This window comes from Bombyx mori, chromosome 25, assembly GCF_030269925.1.
Source record: "Bombyx mori chromosome 25, ASM3026992v2".
Lineage (NCBI taxonomy): Eukaryota > Metazoa > Arthropoda > Insecta > Lepidoptera > Bombycidae > Bombyx > Bombyx mori.
In genome coordinates, this window is record NC_085131.1 from 764,087 (window position 1) to 789,731 (window position 25,645).

Here is a 25,645-nt window from a genome sequence, read left to right on the forward strand (position 1 = left end):
AAAAACAGCTTTATCTGATTACTGCCAATAATAACAAAAATAAAAGAAATTCTTTCTAAGCTAAATAACTAAACTCAATTAATTCACTCACTCATAATTGGATATATCGGATTTTTAATTAATGTTACATTTAAAATCTGAGGCCTGTTTTTATTTGTGTGTGCGTTTTGAATGTTAACAAAATCATGATTCGATGCGTGAATAGATTCTGAAATAACAAAAGTTTTGATTCGTTTGAGTTCTTTTAACTTTTAATTTTTTTTATTGCTATAAAGAACATACGACCGGGCAGATATTACAAGGTAAATGTCGCGAAAAAAAGTAATTATATATATACTTTTCTTTTACCTATAATACTTACATAAACTAACTGATAAACACATTAACCTTCTTTACATCACGCAATTAAGTGATAGTATAGGCTAAAAAATCTATTATAAGATATCAGTGACAACCCTAACAAGCCATCCCTATTTTGTCTTTTGGCGTTCCAATTTTGTGTTTTCTCGTCCCTAATTTTTCCAGTCTCGTTCCCAATTACCCTACATACGTCCCAATTTTCCCCAAAAAGAAAGGAAAAAATATACATTTTTTATTTTGTCGAAATATTGTATTTAAAATAAGAATATTGCAACTTACCGTTTGTTGTGGTATTTCCAGGTGTATTAAAAACTTATATAAACTGTGATCTTATTGAAAAAACAACGATAATATTACTTTTTTTAAAAGTTCTTTAAGCTGTTTTAAAACTCACTTTTCAACCACTATTTTCAATTTAATTTGACGAATTTTTGGGACCAACTTAACTCATATTTAGTACTTCCATAGTTAACTTGGTTTTTCTTCTATACATTGATAAATATTAACTTAAACAAAATTAGGTAAATTCCGTGCTACAGGTACTTTGAGAATCTTCCGCAGGTTTGTCCCAATTTACCCCAGGATCCCAATTTACCCCATGTCATGGTACCTATTGTTCTACATATTTCATGACAAAGTTTCCTTTGCCTGTCTCAATGTTAAGTCTATGGAAAAAATATCTGGTGTCAAATTTCCTGAAAAGCTGGAGCAAGTTTATGTATTTCAACTATTAGAATTTTAATTGTTAATTTAATAAAATGCAGGTATAATAAATGGAACTTATCAGTAAAATGATGTGCAGTACATTAAAGTGAAAAGTTTAATTTTATTTTGTTGTTTATTTTTAGAACCCCAATGAAGATACAGAATGGAACGATACCCTTCGAAAGATGGGTATTATACCGCAGAAAGAAGCGGAGTTTTCGGAGGCCGATATTGTGAACATGATAGAGGACACAATACAGCAAAAGGAAGCTGAAAGTAGGTCAACAAATACGAATTTTTGAGGTTAAGCTCTACGATGTAAATGCAATATGTATTGGCTCATCAGTAATCAACAGTGAATCATTACCCGGAAACACTGAACGTAATGAACTTCGAAACTTTTTGGTTTAAGTACCTATAATTTCATTATTCATTATACATTCCTTTAGACTAGTCTAGTTTATAATTGATATGCATCACCAGTACACTAAATGAATCCTGGAATTAAACAGTCACCAAATTAATAGTTTTCTTTCTGCAATTCAATCATTTTGTTAAAAAAATTCTTTGCATCCAACACCTTATGAAATGTTCAGCCAAGCGAGACTCATCACCTAAATTAGCTCTAGTAAGTACAGTTAAGTGGGACGCATTCATTTTTGTACTGGCATAGATAATGAATATTCACCAATTATGAATTTTTTGGTGATTATTTGTTACATCAAAATACATTTGCTTGAATTTATATATAAACTAAATTGAAAATATTCAGGAATAACAAGACATGTTAAGACACTACTAATGTTTAAAGAAATATTTTTCTTAAAGATCTGACAAAATGTTAGTCACACTCTGTATTATTATAATTATAAATGTTCAGCTATGAATTTACAATTAACTTTGTGTTTTGTTTTCCATTCTGACATACTGAACAATTAACCCTACGAATTTAAGAAGTGACTCCCTCAAAAATGTAGTAATCATCACCTATTGGGTGCAGAGAATTGATAGGATAGTTAATGAGTTCATTTCATTGGTAGAACGCCAGTTCAGTTGATAGGGACACTTTTTTTAACATCAGCCAAAACACCATCGTAGATAGTTGTATGCTGAGGACGAGAGTTCAAGCCACCCTTGGCAAGTGTTTTGAACACTATAAACTACATAATTAACTGGACTGACTGTGATGGTCTCCAATAATAACAATTTTTACTTATTCACAGAACAAAAACAATTATCTGAGTTAGACCTTGATGGATTGGACGAACTTGAAGATTCAGAAGATGAGGCTGTTATAGAAGAGTACCGCAGGAAACGATTAGCAGAAATTAAGAAGCTGTCTGAGAAGCCTAGATTCGGAGAAGTGCGAGAAGTCTCTGGTCAAGATTATGTGCAGGAGGTTAACAAGGCTGGTCAAGACATTTGGGTGGTCATTCATTTGTACAAACAGGGGTGAGTGGAACGATGAATAAGATATAAAGACATTAGATAAACCAATATCAATGTATGTAGTTTTTTTCCTCTAGATAACCTAGCACTGACTTTTTATGTCATTGGGCCATTATGACCCTTTATCTGCAGACTGCTCCAATGATTATTATCAATCATATAAATCAAAAAATTTCAGAATACAACAATGTGCACTAATAAATCAACATCTACGAGAATTAGCAGTCAAGTTTCCCTACACAAAATTCTTGAAAGCCATTGCTCAGACTTGCATCCCAAACTTCCCAGAGAGGAATCTGCCTAGTTTATTTGTTTACTTTGAGGGCGAAATGAAGCAGCAGTTTGTGGGGTCCCACGAACTAAGGGGCACCAGTTTGACTTGTGATGGTAAGCTATGAGAATTGATTTTTATAGTTTTTTTTTAATTTAATTATAATTGGTTACATTTTTAGTAAGGATTACTATTAGTGATTGTTATCATATAACAATAGCACCACAAGGCTTGCTTCTCACCAATAGCAAATTTAATACAGTAGTAGTAATTTAGTCAGTAGCAGTATAACATGTGAGTCTCCATTGAGAAGCATCCGTTTTGCCACCAAGAGTGAACTTCAATACAGTGTATTGTAGTTGAAGTAGCTGTGAATAAATCAATTTTTAAATGATGGTAATTGATAGCTTGATACCTTATATAGCATGGCCAATAGTTCTATGTGAACTTTGTGAATCAATTCACTTTTGTAGTGGTTGTTATAGAGTTATGTATGAATTAAATTATATTGACATTGAAAAATAGACAAAAATGAAAATATAATGAATAAAATGAGTCTGAACCGTGAGATATTAGTGATTATAGTCAAATTGAGATGAGCTAGTGGAAAGTAATAAAATAAATGTATTTGAATTTCCAGAACTCGAATACATACTCGGTAAGGTTGGAGCTGTCGAAACGAGCATAACAGAAGATCCCCGACCAAAGATCAAAGACAAGTTGTTTACTGACCTTGGAAGTAATGACTGGTGATTTTAGAATATTAATTTATGTTAAAGTTAATTTATATTTTATGTTACATCTAACAGTATGTTTTTTTTTTAAACTGTATTCTGTCGCTTTACTTATCAAAAGCTTCTTATGTGAACTGTATTAAATTAATATATTAAGGTTTGTGCTAAATGAGCATCATTATCAAGTGAACTTGTGTTGTTATATAGGACCCCGTTGTAAAAAAAAATCTATAGTAATGGCGTATATACAGAGACCGGTTAACCCATGTCTGATGGCAGTCTTTTTGTGGTAATTGATTCAAATAAAAATTAAAACTTCTTTAGTCGCAAACAATTGATATAACTAGATTTAATTGTTACAACAAAACTTGCGAAAGTATGTGACTGTATGAAATTCAAGTCATATATTTTGATTTAAACGGTCAGGTCAAAGGGCATTTGTTTATTTAATCCTTTGAAAAAAAAAAATTTGCTCACTGACCTCTTATAAATGAGGACAAATAAGCCTCGCGTCGCAGCGCAGTTGGTCACTCACACAGGGCTACAGGTTTTAGTTCAATAATATAGTAACAAATATATTTTTATACAAATGTATTGTAGATGAGACTAAAAGAAATGAATTTGTAATTTTTTTCGTTCAAACATACACTAGGGCCTATCCAAAACTTTATAACGAAGGCGGGAATCATGTCTGTCTTAATAGAATGAAATTATTTATGAAAATATGAATATATTTTTGCCTTATTGTATTTATAAAAGTTATATTGAAAATTTTTGCCTTCTGGGATGTAGTATTACTAATTTCTTGTTTTTAATGCACAATGTTAATTTATTTGTTTATTTACTCATTGTCCATAAATACAATTCGTAACCGGATGCTAATAACAAAATAGTCTGATTAGTACTTCATCAAGCGCATACAGTTTGTATACCCAGTTATGGGACTTTTTTGGGGTTTTAATGCTTCATTGTATTTCTAGCTTTCGTGGAGTAAATGCTATTCTATATGTTTAAGTACTCTTCCCTGATAACTAAGACTTTGATCCAATTTGTGCACATCAATTCATAGTATGAGTATTCTACCAGCGCCTCATGCTTTACGTTGACAATTACCCTATACGACATTATAATATGTGGTTAATCATTGTGTATTTATGTACAATCAATGTCAGATCGTAGTATGTATAGATCTAAACTGATAAGTGTAACGAGGAATAGCACTAACACAAGAGCGGCTCGGTTACCTGTTGTAGCATAATTGATTAAAACCTTTGTTTTAAGAAATTATGAAGAAATGAAAAAAAATGTTAAAATTTTTTTTGTTCCATGCAACACTTTAATGTCAATTACATGTCATTTAATTTAAATACACATATACCAATATATAATTACTAAAATAAAACGAAGACTTAGTGTAAATATGATAAGAATCTACATCTGTATTTGATTATTTACAATTAAATATGTTTGCTGTTCATTGGTTTTTTTTTCAATGACATACGCACACACAATACTTACTACGCAACGCAATAGATTATAGCTGTATTTTATTCTTAAATTACTTTTCGACGAATTTACAGTACATATAATCTATGTAAAAATGCCGTCCATTGGCTAGATCTATCTTAGCTATTTATGGCTTTAAATGTTCCCTAACTGTCTTAATGAAGTTCCTATGGGGAAAATGGAAGATTAAATGTTGCTGTAATTGAGTTGTATGTTGTTTTACGTGTGAGAGGGAACTTCATGTGCCGGATTGTGCAGGACCGAGCTTACAAGGGTTTGACTGGATCCCTGAATACTATGAATTTACGGTTATTTTAACTGACTTACTTTATTACAATTTTAAACCATGAATTTCACCTTGTGCCTTTAATGTCTGTCTATATGTGAGCATTTATGAACATAGCAGCCAAATAAAATTGTAGTCATGGCTATGATCTGCTGCAGAGAATTATCCTTTAATCAAGGTCACATTGTGTTTAAGTGTGTGAAGTACCTTTGTGAAAAAATCTTTCGAATGTTCTTGACACATAATTTCGGTTTTTGCTCCGTTCGAACTTCCTTGAATCCTGAGAACTATTGTCACTTAAGGCCCGTAACATCGATTGTGGTTTAAACCAAAGATTAACAAAACTTAGGTCAAGTTTGATCCATAGATTCAACTTCTTTCGTAATATCAATACGAAAACAAACTTAATTTAGCTAAACTGAGATGATGTTTTGCAATATTTTTTGTTCAATTCATTCTTTTCAAACTTTTATTATGTCTCAAGTTGAAAGAACTTTACTGTACTTGACGTTATTAAAAAAAAAATGTTAGCATGATTGGTTGAAAAACCGATTTCTTACAAAGTTTAGAAGCAATATGGGAAAATTTAATAAAAATTTACTTTGTGAATAATCAGATGAAGGAGCTAACTTGGTCCAAACTAGCCAAATAATTCAACAGTTTGTTTTGTTGTGTTTACTTGAGCCTGGTGCAATCCAGTTTATAGATATTTATAGCATAATATGGGCATAAGTTTATAGATATTTATATTTACTAAGTTCGACACTAAACAACAGCTCTGTTGACTTCAAGCGGCCATTTTGTAAAGAACAGTTTAAACCCAACTCGAACTTCGAAATTGTTGAAACTCCGAAGGAGAGGTTGACTATAATTGAGATTACGAGCCCGTCGTCATTGAGCGCTTAATCTTTCGATTTTAGTTTAAACTAGGATTGATATTACGGGCCTTAATCTAAGCTATCCTGGTGGTTTTATTAAAACGTTTATAGAAAGTTTCTTTGTCACAAAAGTCATGTTGAGATATACGTGGATTTTATGGAAGCGAGAAGTGACCCATTGTCCCGAAATCTACATATCTATAGAATTAAGTTTGCGCGTAAGTAGCCTACTTTATTTAGAACAATACTATAATTCTTATAAATATCTCCATGCTAAACGGGTCTTAATAGGGTAATAGGAACAATTGTCCCTACAATTGACTGTACATAGTCAGTAATATTGACTCTTGATGAAAGTAATCATTCTGGTGTCCAACCGCCATGCTAAAGTCGCACAGAACACCCAAACTGCTTTAATCCAGATTGAGAACATCGGAACAAAATGTATTAATTAGCATATAATATATTAGCAGGCCCGGTGAAGGTTCAGCGTCTGAATGGTCTTGGCGAGGTGCGTCTCCACGTTGAGTCTCCCGCGGACTCCCAGGTCGAAGACGGCGGCCAGCAGCGCGGCGGCGTACTCCTGCATGCCCACCACCAGCTCCGGGAGCTTCTCCAGGGCAGACTGCGCTATTTCCGCTTGGTCACATTCCAGACACTCCATTATTGCTTCGAAGGCTGAAATTAAAATGGACGTTTGATTTCAACTCTTTGGCGGACACGACATTTGTTCTGAAGCACAGAACAGTATCGTGTGGTACGGCGACGCTACGCACCCGGGGCGGGGTCGGGCGCGGCCGGCAGCAGCCTGGCGAGCAGCGACAGCGCGGCCAGCCGCAGCGGCGCGTGCGCGTGCGCGGCCAGCGGCGCCACGGCGCGCAGCACGCCCCCCGCGCTCTCCGCGCCGCCCCACCCCCCGCCACGCCGCGCGCCCCACGCCTCCACCTCCTGCACAACAACACTCTACAGACATTTGTTGCTTCTTGACATATCAATTTTGACTTCTCGAATTAGTTTATGAGTAAAGGTAGGCAGCGACTTGGCTGTACTCCTGGCATTGCTGATGTCCATGAGCGACGGTAACCATTTACTACCCGGTGGGCCGTATGCTTACAAAGGCAATAAAAAGTATAATTAGATCTATTTTAGACTCAAATTAGTTGGGTAGTCTAGTTTGAAGCACCGCAATATTTGCAGTGGGGTGTGAGCTGTCTAGCATATAGTGCGACGGTTACCTGCACCAGCCAGTGCAGCGTGTCGGGCGGGTCGGAGCGGCGCTGCAGCGCGCGCACGGCGTGCGGAGGAGGACTCCAGCTGCCGCTCCCTCCCTCGCCCTCCGACACGCCGCTCAGGGCGGGGGACGAGCTGTCACAACAAGTACGTTTCATTAATTGAAGTCAAACTTCTTTAGAACCGTTATGATTTCAAACTCAATGAAACGAAAAAATAAGTCCATAGAAACACAAACACATAAACGTATAGGATTCAGCCGGCGAGAGAATGAGATAGAACACACGTTCTCAGTGTAGTGTTTTTTTAATACAGCGCCATCTATGAGATTTTTGAAGTTATACTTCTTTAGACGCGTTATGAAAATTTATGAGAGTGAAATTTACCGATGCGCGCGCACCGTGACACAAAATTAACAGAAATGAAGTTGCCCACTAAATCGCTCATTACAATACGACCGACGTAACTCGGCGGGTCTGAATATAGCCGCAGGTGAACTTTCTGAAGCATACAGAGAATTACCGAATTTATACGATGTCAAGAAAAGGGATGATGTCCAATATGCGTGTTTGAGGATGTTGTTTAATCGATTTTTTTTCAAATTGATTAAAACTTAAATAAAAAAATTATAAAAATAAAGTATAACTTCTTACGCGCGTACATAAGTACACGCACCCTTTTTTAATACTAACGTGTTTATGAAACCTCTTGTAGTGAATTTAAATTTAGGATTATACGTGAAGTTAAAATATCAATTCACAGAGGGCGCTACCTCATACTGTATAACAGATAATTTACAATTATACCTCATACTATATAACAGATGATTTACAATTATTTACTAATGACAAAATTTTACATATACTTAGACATTTAGGATAATAATTGTATTTGAATTTTTTAAGGTTTCACTTCTACCACGTGTGAATGGCACACATGTATTTTTGAATGGCCGGCTGTATGCGGTATGTAGGTGGTGACGTGTGTGTGGGCGGCGACTCACGCGATGGCGTCGCGGTGCTGGTGCAGCAGCAGGGCGGCGCGCGGCGGGCGGCAGGCCAGGTAGCGGCGCAGCAGGGCGGCCACGCGGTGGCTCAGCGCGCTCGACCCGCCCTCCGTCTGACGGACCATCTGCACGAAGCACTCCAGGATGCTGTGGATCTCCTCGCTGTAAATTATACGTTACTGCAATCACACTGTTAAAAAAATATGTAGTATATAATTAATATGGGCCCTATATTTACACTGGAGTATCACACAACATGACCTAAGTAATAATAACGTACGAGAAATTGTGCCTTTATTTATTACCTACAATTAAAATAAATCAAACTATTTATCTGTTTCTTTTTCTAGCTGTTCCTTCCACAGAGAAGTAGGGGATCAGGTTCCCTTATTTTTCTCCTTCACTGCGCTCTGTCTTCGGCAACATCATCAGTATTTGCGGTATTGAATTTAAAAAAAAAAAAAAAAACCGTTTCACAGTATGATAAATGTGAAAGAAAAAGTTTACAAATAAATTCTGTTTGTCTTTGTTTGAAAACTTTATTTAATTATAGCTTGGAGTTTCTACTCCATGTTCTCATCAACTTTTTATTTTTAATTGACTTTATATCTAACAAGGCTGGTATTCAACTAGAGGGGTGTTTGTTAAATAAAAATATTTGTTTTAAAAATAGCAACCCTAATTACACAGATCATATACCTCACAGCGGGTGCAAATATCTCCGAGTCTGGCAACACTTCGAGTGCGGAGAGTAGGTACTGATGTTGCTTTGCGTGCAGGGCGCCGGCCCCGCGCAGTAGGGCTCCGGCCAGGGGCAAGGCTCTAGCTCCCGCACCCTCCACGCGCGCCCACATTGAGCGGATGTCGGCCTCCATGCGCCATAGCCTGGGAACCAACGCAAGTTAGTTTACTGGTGGTAGGACCTCTTTTGTGTCTGCGCGGGTAGGTACCACCACCTCGCCTATTTCTGCCGTGAAGCAGTAATGCGTTTCGGTTTGAAGGGTGGGGCAGCCGTCGTAAGTATACTTGAGACCTTAGAACTCATAGCTCAAGGTGGGTGGCGCATTTACATTGTAGATGTCTATGGACTCTAGTAACCACTTAAGACCAGGTGGGCTGTGGACTCGTCCACCCATCTAAGCAATAAAAAAAAGCTGTTTCACACCTTACAGACAGACCCTCTGGCCTGACTGATTATCTGCCATGTTAGTATAAAACACAGACACTACTAGCATTACTCGTCCCAGTTTGTGATGTTGCGAATGCTCAGTTGTGCGGGGCGCCGCTTTGAGCCCGGTTTACTACCAACGGCGCATGTGAACGGATTAAGCTCACAGATTAAATTTTATTTCAAGATTTCTAATTTAACTTCTGTAAGTCCGCATGTCTCTCAGAGACACGAGAGAGCGTTAGTACGGTTATAATACTTCTGCGTGTGTTCCTTGGTGTGCGCGTGGTGCGGCGCGGTGATGGCGGTGAGCAGCGTGTGCGTGGGCTGGTCCGTGGCGCTGGGCGTGCATCGCGCCGCGCCCGCGCCCGCCCCGCCCCCCAACCCGCCGCCCGGCCCCCGCCCGCCGCGAGACTCCGCGCGACGCAGCAGCTCGGCTGTCTTCGGAACCTACACTCAATGATTATTAAACATTTCAATGACGTCATAAAAGCATGATTTTCTATCGACAAATACTTATTTGTAATGGTAAGCCAGTTATTTGATTTTATATTATGTTGTTGAAGGTTGAAACTTGTTTGTTCTTTGTTAAGCCTAACTTTATCATTTGTTTCCCAAATTAATTATAGAATAAATGAGTAACAGAAAATAATGGACGCACGACGAACCCGCCCTGCCTATTTCTGCCGTGAAGCGGTAATACGTTTCCTTCACCGTGGAAGTCAATCGTGAACATTTGTTAAGTAAGTATTTGATTAGAAAAATTGGTACCCGCCTGAGATTCGAACACCGGTGCATCGCTCAACACGATTGCACCGGACGTCTTATTCTTTAGGCCACGATGACTTCACTACTTTGAAAAAATCCGTTACATAGGTACAGGTTGAGCACCTTGAGATAGAGCATGAGCAGCAGCACTGGGTGGTGGTGCGCGGCGGCGCGGGCGGCGGCCAGCAGCGCGGGGGGCGTGGCGCAGCAGCGCAGCAGCAGCGGCAGGCGCGCCTCCACGCGCCGGCGCAGCGCCGCCTCCCCGCCGCCCCGCTCGGCGCGCACCCCCTCGCTGACGATGTAGCCCACCAGCACGCCGACCTGGCGGTGCGTGAGGCGCAGCGCGTCGGGCGGCTGGTGGTGCTTGGGCGCGGCCTTGTCCCGGCCCTGGCACAGCCGCGGCGAGCTGCACAGCGTCTCCAGCAGGTTCAGCACGGAGCCCGGCGCCCAGTCCCTGCGCACACACAGTACCACAAACATATACATATCTGAACCTACTCACAACTAAACTATATACTGCACATTATTGTTAATATCGTCTTCTCGCATTAAAACTTGCTAAATTTTACAGGAGAGTGTTTTATAGGTTTAACATATTATATTTTTAATATTAATCATCTTTGCAACATTTATTTTTTAGTTTTTACCAGTTACACTATCTGTCTTTTAAAGTAAGATAAAATTATGTATTAATTTTGTTAATAGTCAAAATATAGGTAAACTAAAAAAAATAAAACTAAAACTAAACTACGCTCTTTTGACAGTATTTATGAGAAAAATACTGGTGATACCAAATGATTCCGCATATTAACTCAATTTCGAATATTTTTGGGAATTGTACACTTTTAGATTTGACTTGTAGCTATTGTTGATATTTTATATACCGAACACCAGCATCTTTTTTGTCTGCAATTCTTCCTCTACATAATGGGAAGAGTTTGCCTTAGCAATAAGGTCTTTAATTATTGTTTTGGTGATTGAATAGTTAGCGAGGGTCGCAGCGAGTGCAGCCGCATACCCTGGGTGGTCGAGCAGCATGGTGAGGCAGGTGTGCAGGGTGCGCCAGGAGGCCCGGTGCGCCAACAGCGTCACCAGCAGGGGGCGCCAGCTGCCGCCGACGCTGCCCCCCGCGGCCCCCCCTCCCGCGCGGAACATCAGCTGCATCTGAGTTAAACAATTTACATATATATTTACATAGAAGTCTTTTAATTTGAATTTATCACATGTATAATAATTTTCAATAATATTATCCAAGCCTCATTGAATGGTTTAATGCCGACGGAGGACGCAGCGGCACGTACGTCAGCCGCTATACCAATATGTGTAGGTTTACCTGCTTATGTGGATCGGGCCCGAGGGTCTCTTGCTGGAGCTCCGAGAGCCAGTCCAGCAGCAGGCCGCAGCCTCGACCGGAGTTCGAGAACAACGGAGCATCACATTCTATACCGTCTTCGGGTTTCACCTGAAATTTAATTCTGTTATTAATACTTTGAGGTTAAAATTGGAGTAAATATTTTTGTTTTTCAATAATTGACGAAGTCACAAAAAATAAAAAAAGAAGTTCAACTTCTGACACGTGTAGAGTTGAAAGAAGTTCAACTTCTGACATGTATACTAAGTTATACGAGGCTTTTTTGTTAAATTCTACCTTATTTTCGTAATAGCCTTCCTGGTTTCTCTCCAGTATGAGCGAGATGACGTCGACGACGACTGCGGTGTCCTGGCTCTCGATGATCTTGTTCCCGATCGCTTCCAGTGTACTCGGAGTGGCGGATTCCAATACTGAATCAAACATTCAATTTGTATATTCTTTAAGCATTATCATTAATAATATCACGACAATAACTGGCGGTAGTTTTAATTATTTTTACGCACTGTTCATTCCGGATTGTTTGGATTAAACAATTTACATTTGTGTTTAGTTCTTAGTTAGAAGTGTATTTTAATTTGAAATTTTACTTAATTACTTAATTTAATTTTAATTTGTTTACTGGTGGTAGGACCTCTTGTGAGTACGAACGGGTAGGTACCACTATCCTGTCTATTTCTGTCGTGAAGCAGTAACGCGTTTCGGTTTGAAGGGTGGTTAAAAAAAAAACAAAAAACAATTGTTTATATGTTGTCGTTGACGGGCGGGACAGCTGCTGTGCGACACAATTGAGACTTCGACCTCACGTCTCAAGAGTTTGGTTACGTTCATGTCGCGGTGTTCTAGTCTTCGGAAACCTTTGAACCAGTCGAACCGTGGGCTCGTTATATATCGAAGTGAAGAAGTACATTACGCGCAACAAGATGTTCCCTGTCTGCCCTGGGCGGCAGGTCGGGCAGCACGGCGGGGTCGGCGCGCACCAGGCCCCGCAGGATGGTCACCACGGGACCGGAGAGACACTTGCAGTGCGACAGGAGGGACGACGCCAGCTGGAGGACGATCACAATTGTACTCTCGCCTTTACACACAGTTCATACTCGATATGATAATAATATGATAGATAGACGATAGACATGTGTACAAAATATTTTTTTTTTTTCAAAACTTAGGGAATGTTAGAAGTCTATATAAACACACTCTTTAAGTACCAAATCAGAGATTGATAGTTTACCAGAAAAATGTTTATTGTTGGCCATTAAAATTTATAACCGTTTACCCGATCTTTTCAAGGATAAAAACAATCGACAATAAAAAAACGATGTAAAGTTTTTTTTAAGGAAATGTTATTATGATATCGGTGAATTTATAAATTATAATAATATTTAATTGATTAGATCTATTATTTTATGATTTTAATAAGGGATTATGAATGTAATAATTTTTTTTATGACTATAGCTTATGAATATACATATTATAAATAATATAAATTAACATGTTAGTAAACTTCAATTAATTCTACATTTATATTATAAAAAACTTTTTATTAAAGTAAGAACATGCTGGAATGTTCAAATTTTATAATACCATCATTTATGTACCATGTCTGGCAAATAAATCATTTTAATTGAATTGAATTGAGACCGCCTGTGGAACGACTTTAATTCCTCAATAAGGTTTATGAATATGTAATAATAATTTAAGGTCTATTTCGGTTGAGATAGGATTTTACGAATTTTAATATAGTTAATGGATTCAGAAGGCTGACAGTGTTGGAGTGATCGTCTGGGTTTCTTATAATAAAGATGCAGATTTTCATGGATAGTTTTTATTCTATCGGCGATACACTTTTTTGTGTCCGTACTCATAGACGACGCAAGAAGAAAAAGGGCGAGCACACGCACGACGTTGACACATATTTAACGAGTGACAGCTGTCAGTTGGTAATAACATAAAGATGCGTTTATGAATTATACAACTCTAACAGACAGTGTGGTATGGGGGGAGTATGGGCGGTACCGACATGGGGCCCGGGGCGCAGCGCGCGCAGCAGCGGCGCGGCGAGGTCGGGGCGGCGCGCCAGCGACAGCACGCCCGTCGCCGAGCAGCACTGCAGCAGGAATGACGTCACGCACGACGAGTACAGCTTCGGCACGCGGCTGTACTTGTTGTTCGACGTCTCGTTCGTCACCTCCTGTTCAGTTTAGAACGGAGGGATTGAGTTATTTGTAGTGCCAGGGTCTGCGAGGGGACAGGCCAACCGATCCCTCGCTGAGGGCAGCCGGAGTGCTGCAGGTAATTCCACACTGAGGATACAATCAATACGTTATTTAGAAAAAAATAATTACAACTGAGACTAAGAAATTATATTTCAAGACGGTTGGCATGGGCAGCATGCACTTTGTTGAAGTCTATGACCTTTCGTAACCACTTTACACCAGGTGGACCGTCAGTTCGGCCACCAATACTTATGGGAATATTAACACATTACCAGCGTCTCTACAGCATTGGAAATTTATTGTTTCAAAAATCATTTTTACATCTTATATAGAGCGGACACATCGAACTACTCACGGCGATGAGCTTGGTGAATGAGGTGTCTACATCTCCCGGGAACACGACCGTCCCGGAGAACACGGCGGCCAGAAGTGTGGGCACCAGCTCCAGCTGTAGCCGGGGGGGCGGGGCGGCGCTGCCCCACTCCCCCTCCGCCTCCTCGGGCAGTGGCTCCGAGGCGAACAGATTGAAGTCTGAGTGAGGAATTGAATAGTTAGCAGGGCGGGTTCACGCGCGTGCTGACATGACGTGTAGGTGTGCACGTGCCTGGCGGGTAGTGCGGCGGCTGCAGGCGGAGCGCGGCGGCGAAGGCGGCCCCCCCGCACGCCCCGCGCGCCCGCTGCACGCGCAGCAGCTGCGTCATGTAGGCGCGCTCCACGCCCAGCCGCACCACGGCGCCCGCGGGACACGCGTCCAGCGCACCCAGCAGCGCGCTGCGCACACACACAACTTATTGTATCGTCTTAAATTCATTTAACTAAACGTACATGCAGCAATTCATGGTTTTAATTTCCAAAACGAAATTGTCGTTTCTTCTTTGCAAAAGAAAGGTAATTATTATGTGGCTGTTTTTATTTTGGGATAAAGGACAGTATATGGCCCACGAGAACAGTGACCGCCCACAGTCATTGCCGTGGGCGCTGCCGATCGTTAAATAATTTAGTCGAATCTTAGTTGTTTAGCGGTTACCAAAGAGGTATTATACGTATAGATGATGTTTAATAATACACAAAGTGGGTAACCTCATGGCGGAGACTGGCATGCCGAAGGTCTGTATGAAGAGCGCGAGCTTGTGTGCGGGCAGCGAGCGCAGGCCGGCGTCCAGCAGCGCGGGGCGGGCGGAGCGCACCAGGTGCAGCCGCAGCCAGTCCGGCAGCAGCCCCCCCGCCGCGCCCGCGCCCCCCGCGCCCGCCACCGCCTCCAGCCACGCGCCCGCCAGCCCGCTGTACATGGCCTGCTCCGTGTCCACTGCCACCGAATCAAACACGCGCATTGCGCTGTCATGCCTTTGTATATCTGATCAAATCAATCATAATCAATTTATGGATCATTGATGTAGCTCGAAGGCCTTTTCACACCGCGATAGTAGACCGTCCACCTAACTTATATTTGAATAATATATGTACAATTTGTAAAATCGTGAAATGTTTTCAATGAAAAAAAATTGATTACTTTTTAACACCATTGTAATTTGAAACTCTATGACCTGAAAAGCGACAAACGTACATCGTCAATGTGCAACACGCGGTGTCAGGTAGAGTTCATGTATACACATCACAGTTTTTGTTATATGAGTCGTCTATTATCAAAGGTGGCAATCTGTGCATTTGGACAAAAAAATGTTATTGATATGTCAATACAGATTGATTTGAATATAATCGTCTCCTTCAAAGAATACGGTTCAAAACCTGCATTAAATAAAGGTTAATAGTTAACCTGTTATTTATCTAAGATGTCGTTCCCAAGAGTTTTGTGACTGCCAATGGAATACAAAGTCAATAATTCCTTTTTCTGATTTACCAATAATTGTCCAAAAGTCAGATTGCCGGCTTTGATAATAGTCGACTCATATGTTATATATGAGGGTTCTAGTAGCTTTAATGGCGACCGACCTCCGACAGAAGATGGCACTTCAAGAAAAAGGGTGTTGTAATACTAATGTGATGCAGTTATAGCGCTCAACAATTTGTGAAACTTATTTTTGAGGAAGTTAAACTTCTTTAAGCGCTTTGAGAGTAAAATTTAACTCGCGACAGATTTGTTACGACTAGAGAGAAAAGATACAATTTTACGAAGAGCGAAATTGAGAAAATAGCGTCTCGCGGACAACTCGACCGTAGACCGTGGAAAGCACAAAGCGAGTTAGGTGGTTTCTCTTATACACAGCATTTAATCTCAAAAATTTGATTTAAGAATGAAAAATGAAGAAAAACACAATACTGTATACCACAAAAGAAGTTTCACTTCTTGCACATACCGCAAAAGAAGTTTCACTTCTTTCACATATCGCAAAAGAAGTTTCATTTCTTTCACGTGCACCAAGTTCCACGCGTACCATTTTTTATTGTTATTAATGGCTTTGAAAAGAGATCAAAAACTAAACTATAATCGTGTTCTGACGTAGCAGATATTATCGAGATACCACAACATCACTCACTAGCAGAGGGTCCGTAGCACAAGAGCTTGAGGTGCGCATGCGCTATGACGAGCGGCAAGTCCGTGCGGCGCCCCGGGGAGAACTGCAGCGAGATCCTATCGCCCCCCGGCCACCCGCCCTCGCCCTCCTCCTCCTCGGGAAAGGTATTGTTGCGGACCTGAGTTAACAGATGATTGTCACGTAATTCAATACATATTTTCCTCCTTGCGTCGGTTTCCTCATTACTGAGGGTCGTGGTCATGGCCTTGAAACAGTTTGTTTTTTATAATGCACCGCCATCTGTTCCTATCTGCAGCTGAGTGCAGAGCATCGTGCACTGTGGTATCAAGGGCTGCACGAATCTGGTCCGTCCAACGGATCGGGTTCCTGCCTTTTGGTCGCTTGCCCTCGACCTTTCCAGTGACCACCAATTTCTCCAAGTTCCAATTCAATACATATTTAATACATATAAAAAATGCATCTAAGTGAGTTTTGAAATGATTACTGCACATATAGATATGTAAAGAGAAAACAGTTAACTACCATATTTTCCTCTGTCGAACGATTTCATTTGTGTATTTAATTTTGTTTTGTAATCTAAACCCTAAGGTTTCAGTAATTATGGTCGAACTTCGATCATTATAAGAATGCACAGATAATTGAAGTACAAGTGGATACGTTTAAGGCCAGCTTTACACGACGAACCCCGGGTCCGCCAGGGGGGTGGTCCCCTCACTCTAATCAATGAGCTTGTCACCTTTTGAAGATGATCGTAAAAGAGCGAAGTGAGCGCCAGCAGCGTCCGATGCTGCTCCGGGTGCGAGGGGCCCGACGCTCCGCCGAGGACGCTGTTCATCACTGTCGACCGCTCCATCAGCACTTGGCAGAGGTCCTGTAGGTGTGAGGACGTTTGTACTGGCGTAAACTTACAGACGACTCAATGGTCCAGCTGACGTAACAAGGGTCTATAGCAGCGGTCGGGGAACCGGGGTAAATTACACCAAATGGGGTAAAATGAAATATTTGGGGGTAAAAATGAAACTTTTGTGAGTAAAAAGTATATATTGAAGTGAAACTTCTTTAGAATCGTTGTGATTTCAAACTCGATGAAACGAAATGAAATGAAACGAAAAAAAAAAAATTTTTTTTCAAAATTATCACGGTGCCTATAATATGAAAGATGCTAAAAAGAAGCGATTCCGTTTTTTTTTGTTCTTCGCCACGTGGTAATATCAACTTACACAAAAATATTTTGGGGTAATAATTAAAAAAGTTCCCCTACCGCTGGTCTATAGACATCACGGCGTGAATGCCGCCACCCATCTTGACACACGAAGTCTCAACTGTATAGTAGGCTGTTCCACCCTATGAACTAATATGCGTGATTGCAGCTTGTAGCGTGCCCTACACCAGTGAACACTATCATCGCGTCTGCAGCGACACGTACCAGCACGATCTCGGTATGCAGCTTGTGGGGGGTCTTGGCTGCGTAGCTGGCCAGGAAGTCGATGTAGGCGGCCACGTGCCTCGGGATGCATTCCACCAGGCACGCCGCCCGAATCCTCGCCACCACCTCCTCGCGGACAGACTCCCAGTGCCGGAGCTCCCACAGCAGCTCCAGCCACTCTCTGTTCCGGACAGATCCACGGTACAGTTAGCTTCTTTTCTACTGACATTGTATTACAGAGGTGTAAGGAATAGATCAAACTCACTCGGGATTAACTTCGGCGCTAAAATCCATTTCGTTCGTGTCTTCTGAGGATTGACTCAGCACCAACTTCAGGCCCTAGTGCAAAATGAATGAATGAATGAATGAATGATTTATTTATTTTTTGAATGATATTGAGCTTAATTGTTTGTGACATAGTTTTTATAAATGAAAATTATAGGAGTGGGTAATATCGGTTTTGCCGCGTATCGAATCGTATCTATATATCGAGGATCAATATCGGATATTGAATCTATATATTTTCTGAATCTATATATTGATGGATGCTAGTAGATTTTCCGATTCATTATATTTGAGATTTGAAACGTTACGCTGATATAATATCGTAGTAGATATAGATTTAAGTCAACGTTATACGGTTGGTTTTCTGATATCAATTTATAATATGATCTTAAAGTAATAAAAAGAACATGAAAATAAAAATATCAAAAAAACTTTCCTTCATGCTTTTACCAGGCTTAGGACTGGCTACATTATTTTCAGTTTTTAGTATTTTGTGTCTTAATTTAAAATTACAAAATATACCAAAAGAGTGTAGATTTCAAAAGTTTAATACAAACACAAGAAATAAACTCAATTATTTGGATTCAACTAAAAATAGAAAAATGTGTACTTTAAAAATAAAAAAAAAAAAACTTTTAAGTATTTATAAACACTTGTCCAAAAATTCTAGTTCAAGGTCAAAGCGCGTGAAATTAAATTCAACGATGCAAATAGGCTATACTGTATTCAAGTTAGGGTCGAAAGTTGAAACTTCTTTCCTAAATTGTATCCTGCTGATACGCTAAGAATAATCTACAGACTTATGGACTTAAATATAAGGTTTACAATTCGGCTGTGAAATATCAAAACCCAGTATCTGCATAAAACTAAATTTTACAGGAGAGCCGAAAAACAATTTCATATCTTTGACAGCGTGCCGTTTCAATAATATTAGTCGTACCTTCTTGAGAGTGATTGCAAAATTTGAGGTACATAACAGGCTTTATAAAAAAGTAGATTTCATGCGTCTATCACAAAAGATGTGCGTAGAGGAGCAGTTACTAATAAAAAGATTGTTCTCTTAGATCAAACTTTTTGAGTGTGACAATTTCAAAACCTAGTAAGATCACTTGCTTTGTTTTCATCTAGTTCTAAAATATAATGAGTGGGGATAAACGCAAATTAATAGACTTAGTAAGATCACTTGCTTTGTTTTCATTTAGGTCTGAATTTACTGAGTAGGAACTAAATGCAATTTTATAAACATAGTAAGAAAAAACAGAATAAAACAACATAAATATGGGCAGAAATAAGCAGTTTTAATGAAAAAGAAAAAAAAAAACACATAATCGGAAACCAAACACTATTTGTTTACAGTAAAAAATCAAAAAATAATCACTCAAAATATTTGAAAACAATCAAATAAAAATAAATTATTCGGTTATTAATAATTGTCCACTAGAAACTAAATTAACTGGATTATTATTAATCGGTACACTTAGCCAAAACTTCTTCTCCAAAACTTCTGTTCATTGGCATAAGCTAAATAAAGTTGTTACTATGCCTTCCTTTTTATTTTCGTTAATGCCTCTTGGAATATTTTTTAAGGTTGGCATGATCAAGGGATAGTGTTTTTTAATAAGAAAATCCAACTCGGAATACGGAGATTCAAAATCATTCCTATAAAACATATTACGGCACCCATTTACAAATATTACTTCAACCAAAGAACTAAGCAACAAATTATTAATGGGAACAAGGTCATCATTGCGTCGCAGTATGCGTTTCTTTTTTACCCACTCATACGATTTTTGGAATTCGATAACTTCAATATGCGATCTGCAACCCAAAATTACATTCTTATAGTCTTCAAAATCGTACACAGCATCTTTTGTTTTTAATCTGCCTCTCCATATTGCCATGAACTCCATCAGCTAACATACGTGTGTGATCTTTAGTTAGGTAGGTATTACAAAGTCAAACTTTCTAAATTGAAAAACTCAGAGATTATTACTATAGTAGATATTACTATAGTAACAAGTGATGTAAAGAGGATCCAATTTTTATTTTGAGCTGTGCAATTATCACATCACAATGTCAAATGATTCAAATCTCTTTCTTTTTCGATCATTGCTGCAATTGCATTAACAATGTCATGAGCATCTCGTCCAGAATAGGCTTCATGCCATAGAATACAAATATTATTAACATTAGTTTTCTTTCTGATTGGTGCAAATGTCAAGTTGAAAGTTATCATTCTACTCAAGAAAAACGATTCCTTGACTTTAGGCATGTCGGGTAACAACATAACTTTTTGTAAATCCATCGAATAGTATCTCACAGAGGAAGTATTTTCTAAGGAGGCATCTTCTTGATACTTTTGTATTGCTTTACTTGCTTTAGCTTTGTGATCCCCGTATGCAGTTTTAACATCCTCTGGAATATTTGCACCTTCATTTGCTTTATGTGTCGTAGTAGGTTGCAATTTTGGAAAACAAAAAACCTTGACAATAATAAATCACACTGAAGCGTACTTACATTTTACCATTTTGTTCTTTTAAAGCATTCAAGATCAATTTCGACCTACAAAACTGATTTTTACTCATTTTATAGACAAAAACACGAACGACGTGCAACGATTTTCTCACTTACTAAAGTTTCGCGAGAGTTTTGACGTTTATTTCAACAATTTCATTGACTTAGTATCTGCATGAACCATTTTAAATCCAAGTAACTACAAGCACTTATTAGGTTTTTAAAATGGTTGATGTTATATACTATGTTCTAATCTTGTAATTTTTGCATTTTGAAAACCTTTACTGTAGATACTAGGTTTCCGACTTTGTGTAACTTCGTTTTTTACAAATTTTTGGGGGTTTTTGCTATCCTAATATGTGGAGAATGGTCTACAAGGTCGAAAAATGCAAAAACACACTTTTTTTAAATTTGTCAGATACTAGGTTTTGAAATTGGACAGCCGAATTGTATGGATAATGCCTGTTTCTGTTTCATTCATCACATGATATCCCTATCGTGCGCTCACTCACTCTGGCCGATTCGATACGAACCAAACGAATATTGCTGATATTAATTAACGAATCGGTACGATATGCCGATGCGCATATCGAGCAATATCGTGTATTGGCTGATATCGAAATATAGATTTCGATTCACGAATCGGTACGATATGCCACGATGCCGATGCGCATCACATCGAGCAATATCGTGTATCGGCTGATATCGATATATAGATTTCGTGCGGGGCGATATCGGATTCAACGATATTGCTGCGATATATAGATATTGAATCTATATACGATTTATATCACCCACTCCTAGAAAATTAACAATATTTTATTTCCTTCAAAATTATGAAATAATATTTTATAATCATGATCTTCTCTCTTCCGATGGCATGCACACAACGGGAACTAAGGCAGTTGTTTCGGCCTCAATGTTAACGGAGTTTGTAGTTACCCGCGAGGCCCGCGCGCGCGTGTGCTTGTGCGCGTGCGCGAGGCGCTGCACGTAGTAGAGCAGCACGGCGCGCGCCCCGGCGGGCGAGGCCGCCAGCGTGCGGCGCACGTGCGCGCACAGCTCGCCCGCCCGCCCCTCCGCGCCCCCCGCCTCGCCCGCCTCCCCCGCGCCGCCGCCCGACGACAGGAACTCGCACAGGCACTGCACCGGCAACACGCTGCAACACCGAGGTACGGTCACTGCCACCGGGGACTTGCAGGTACAATAACTTAAATTTTTTTTTTTTTTTTGGAAACAAACAGTACAATACAAACATATAATATTTTAAAAAATATAGCTAAAACAATAACCAAATATGTTTCCACAATCAAAATCACATATAAGTAGAAAGTGAACAGAGAAGAGAAATTTAGAAATTTAAATTACAAATTTCTCTTCTCTTGTTTTTCAAAAGCAACACAATACGCACATATTATTTAAATATTACATAACATAATAACTATGTATAGTACATTAACGAATTTTTACGACGATTTTTTGTTCATGAATTGTTCATTGAATGTTTTAATATTATTACAAGCGCCATGTTCACTGGTAGACCGCCCACCTAAGTTACATTTGAATAATGTAAGTACAAATTTTAAAATCACGAACTGTTTTCAAAGAAAAAAATTAATTCCTTTCTAATACCATTGTAATTTGAAGCTCTATGACCTGAAAAGCGTCAAACGTACATCGTCTAGTAGATAAGTAGTTACGGCTCACCTCAGCTCGAGCTGGTCGTGCCTCAGCAGCTGCAGCAGCCAGGGCATGGCGCGCCGGGTGCCGTGCCGCTCCACCAGCTCCAGCAGCAGCGCGGGCTGGCGGCACAGCAGCTTCCCCAGGCGCAGCTGCGCGTTCAGCGCTTGCAGCGACTCGATGATGGCTTGGGGCGGCTTGCGAGGGGCACCCAGGGGCTCCAGGGTGGTCAGCTGACGGATACAAGTTTCACAATAATCGATTAGGTTTCGAGATACAGGACGATCGCCGCCATGCACACGAACACGTATCTTTGTTATGTTAGTCCACTGAGTTTCTCGCCGGATCTTCTCAGTGGGTCGCGTTTCCAATCCGGTGGTAGATTCTGCGAAGCACGGCTCTTGCTAGGATCAGTGTTAGCAACACTCCGGTTTGAGTCCCGTGCGCTCACCTACTAGCTAAGGTTAAGCTGAAATAGCCTTTCAAGGCTATCAGCTTAGGTAGGAAAAAAAAATTGTTTATGTCTCGTATGATGGAATTCTTATTTGAATGCATCAGGACATCGGATATGTCACCTGACTGAGCAGCCTGGAGTTGTGCTCGGTGACGGGCAGCTTGGCGTTGCTGGCGGCGGCCAGGTGCGTCTCCAGCTGCAGGATGGCTGCCCGCTCGGCCTCCGCGCGCTCCGCATCCACTCCCGTGCCGCTGCCCCACTCGATGCTCGGCTTGCTGCTCACGAGAAGGTCCCGGGGTTAGTCTGACGTTTGACCCGGCGGTTTAGTCAATTTTTTTTTATTGCTTAGATGGGTGGACGATCTCCCAGCCCACCTGATGTTAAGTAGTTACTGGAGCCTATAGACATCTATAACGTAGATGCGCCATCCACCGTTAGATATAAGTTCAAGGTCTCAGTATAGTTACAACGGCTGCCCCACCATTCAAACCGACACGCATTACTGCTTCACGGTAGAAATAGGCAGGGCGGTGGTACCTACCCGTCCAGACTCACAAGAGGTCCTACCATCAGTAATACGCAAATTATAATGTTGCGGGTTTGATTTTTATTACACGATGTTATTCCTTCACCGTGGAAGTCAATCGTGAACATTTGTTAAGTGCGTATTTCATTAGAAAAATTGGTACCCGCCTGCGGGATTCGAACACCGGTACATCGCTACATACGAATGCACCGGACGTCTTATCCCTTAGGCCACGACGACTTCAAAGTGTGGACATTCGCCTTAATGCGCGGAGATGATGCAATTTGGAAGATCTCAGGTCTCAAGGTGACCGTATCCACCCTATACCTAGGGGTTTTTGTAGCCACTAAACACCAGGTCGCGAAATTGCTGATAAGAATACGAGTAAATAGATAAAATCCAAATGAAGCCTCACTTGGTGATGCACATCTCGATGAGCGCCCGCAGGGTGGGGTAGGTGGTGGCGGCGCGCTCCGCGAACTGCTGGGGGTTGTGCGCCGCGATCATGGTCAACAGTAACCATCCGCGCCAGTACAGCGACGTTATCGCGAGAGGAGGGGGACTGTACCTGCCGACAAACAAATGAGGATCGAGTTAGTCATCGGTCTCCATTCTGCCGCACTGGACAGGTGACGGTCAAGGTTGTACTACGATCTGATAGCAAGAGTGTAGTGAAAGTTCAACCCATAGACACAGCCCACTGAGTTTCTCGCCGGATCTTCTCAGTGGGTCGCGTTTCCGATCCGGCGGTAGATTCTGCGAAGCACTGCTCTTGCTAGGGTCAGTGTTAACAACACTCCGGTTTGAACCCCGTGAGATCACCTACTTGTTAAGGTTACGCTGAAATAGCCTCTCAAGGCTATCAGCTTAGGTAGGAAAAAAAGGGTGCGTGTACTTATGTACGCGCGTAAGAAGTTATACTTTATTTTTATTAAATTTATTTCTTTTTTTTTTTTAAATATTAATTAATAATAATAAATATTTAACGTTAAAAAATGAATGCTAATAACACTTTTACGAGTGTACATGCGCGAAAGTTCACCCGCGGCTATATTCAAACTCGCCAAGTTACATCGGTCGTATTGTAATGAGCGATTTAGTGGGCAACTTCATTCTGTTCATTTTGTGTCACGGTGCGCGCGCATCGTAAAATTTCACTCTCATAAATTTTTCATAACGCGCCTAAAGAAGTATAACTTCAAAAAATGAAAGTGTCTGGATCTATTTCACCCCTGCGGCAAAGTGATGTTGTCCGGAGGATTGAACTGGCACAGCTGGAAAATTAGGTCGGCTATCTCCAGCTTGTCGACCTGTAGAGGATTGTCTTCCGGAGGCAGGGCACAAGCTCTCCGCACCAACTGTTCCACCAGCTCGAACACTTCAGCTGGAGCCACCGGCACTTCCTGGAGGACGGTCATGGAGAATGAATTAATTTCATAAATTACTATTTCTATTATCTATACTACTAATATTATAAAGCTGAAGAGTTTGTTTGTTTGAACGCGCTAATCTCAGGAACTAATGGTCTGATTTGAAAAATTATTTCAGTATTAGATAGCCCATTTATCGAGGAAGGCTATAGGCTATATAACATAACGGTAAGACCAATACAAGCGGAGCACCAATAAATAATGTTTCAAAATAAGGGTTTAAATAGCTCCTTAACATTCTAGAATACAAAAATATTTTCACTTTTTACGTAAATAAAGTGGGGAGTAAAATTTAGCGTTATGCCGAAGTAACTATTCCACGCGGATGGAGTCGCGGGCAAAAGCTAGTTGTTATTATAATATAATGGCTTTTGTAACGTATACATTGCGAACACGTAAATTAATCAAGTTATTAACAGTCATGTTGAGGGTGAGGGTACCTTGGCGAGGCCGATGAAGATGAGTCGGAGCAGCGTGGTCTGCGGCAGCGGCGCCTCGCAGCACAGGCGGTGCAGCGCGCCCCGCTCGGGCTCCGGCGGCCAGTTGTCCGCCTTGCTGTACGCGTCCGCGCTCTCCACGAACATTATCTGCACAGACACGTCCATACCCCTACAGCTCTACTCCCCTACTCCTCCCCTCATGAGGTAATGCCACAAGTGCCAACAGTAACAAAGAAAGGCTTAAATTAAATCTAACGCGAACAGATAACAGACTGAAATTAGGTATATAGTGAACCTACACGGAGCGGTACCACCGTCCTGCCATTTTGTGTCAGCGCAGCCACATTCCACAAGACCTTTGAACAATAGAACTGAAACTTCCACCTCATGTCTCCAGGTGGAAGTCCCCATCCAAGCCGAGACGACCATGGGCCCGGCGACCACTTCA

General features: G+C 40.5%; 2 protein-coding genes across 6 annotated transcripts in view; one reads left to right on the forward strand and one right to left on the reverse strand.

The window, feature by feature from the left end:
- Positions 1 to 968: 968 nt before the first annotated feature.
- LOC101745902 (viral IAP-associated factor homolog) lies at positions 969 to 4,996 on the forward strand. Its single transcript, XM_004925663.5, has 5 exons — positions 969 to 1,124; positions 1,209 to 1,341; positions 2,289 to 2,517; positions 2,693 to 2,901; positions 3,426 to 4,996. The coding sequence occupies exons 1-5, from the start codon at positions 1,119 to 1,121 to the stop codon at positions 3,536 to 3,538; spliced, it is 690 nt and encodes a 229-aa protein (XP_004925720.1). The 5' UTR covers positions 969 to 1,118; the 3' UTR covers positions 3,539 to 4,996.
- Positions 4,827 to 25,645, reverse strand: part of LOC101738935 (integrator complex subunit 1) — a 29,399-nt gene continuing 8,580 nt past the window's right edge. For 4 of the 5 annotated variants that reach the window (XM_038020247.2, XM_038020248.2, XM_062676013.1 and 1 more), the window contains 25 exons: positions 25,198 to 25,344; positions 24,558 to 24,730; positions 23,743 to 23,895; positions 22,923 to 23,076; positions 22,375 to 22,580; positions 21,610 to 21,826; positions 18,134 to 18,207; positions 17,869 to 18,049; positions 17,179 to 17,313; positions 16,443 to 16,599; positions 15,028 to 15,301; positions 14,552 to 14,718; positions 14,303 to 14,478; positions 13,752 to 13,922; positions 12,644 to 12,779; positions 12,010 to 12,143; positions 11,695 to 11,823; positions 11,380 to 11,525; positions 10,485 to 10,815; positions 9,853 to 10,043; positions 9,125 to 9,310; positions 8,423 to 8,587; positions 7,425 to 7,554; positions 6,966 to 7,137; positions 4,827 to 6,867 (listed from right to left, as the gene is read on the reverse strand). In XM_038020247.2, the coding sequence (XP_037876175.1) occupies positions 6,656 to 6,867; positions 6,966 to 7,137; positions 7,425 to 7,554; positions 8,423 to 8,587; positions 9,125 to 9,310; positions 9,853 to 10,043; positions 10,485 to 10,815; positions 11,380 to 11,525; positions 11,695 to 11,823; positions 12,010 to 12,143; positions 12,644 to 12,779; positions 13,752 to 13,922; positions 14,303 to 14,478; positions 14,552 to 14,718; positions 15,028 to 15,301; positions 16,443 to 16,599; positions 17,179 to 17,313; positions 17,869 to 18,049; positions 18,134 to 18,207; positions 21,610 to 21,826; positions 22,375 to 22,580; positions 22,923 to 23,076; positions 23,743 to 23,895; positions 24,558 to 24,730; positions 25,198 to 25,344 (4,317 nt within the window). In that variant the 3' untranslated portion in view covers positions 4,827 to 6,655. The remainder of the gene's footprint in view (positions 6,868 to 6,965; positions 7,138 to 7,424; positions 7,555 to 8,422; positions 8,588 to 9,124; positions 9,311 to 9,852; positions 10,044 to 10,484; positions 10,816 to 11,379; positions 11,526 to 11,694; positions 11,824 to 12,009; positions 12,144 to 12,643; positions 12,780 to 13,751; positions 13,923 to 14,302; positions 14,479 to 14,551; positions 14,719 to 15,027; positions 15,302 to 16,442; positions 16,600 to 17,178; positions 17,314 to 17,868; positions 18,050 to 18,133; positions 18,208 to 21,609; positions 21,827 to 22,374; positions 22,581 to 22,922; positions 23,077 to 23,742; positions 23,896 to 24,557; positions 24,731 to 25,197; positions 25,345 to 25,645) is intronic. The other variant, XM_038020249.2, reaches the window with a different exon arrangement.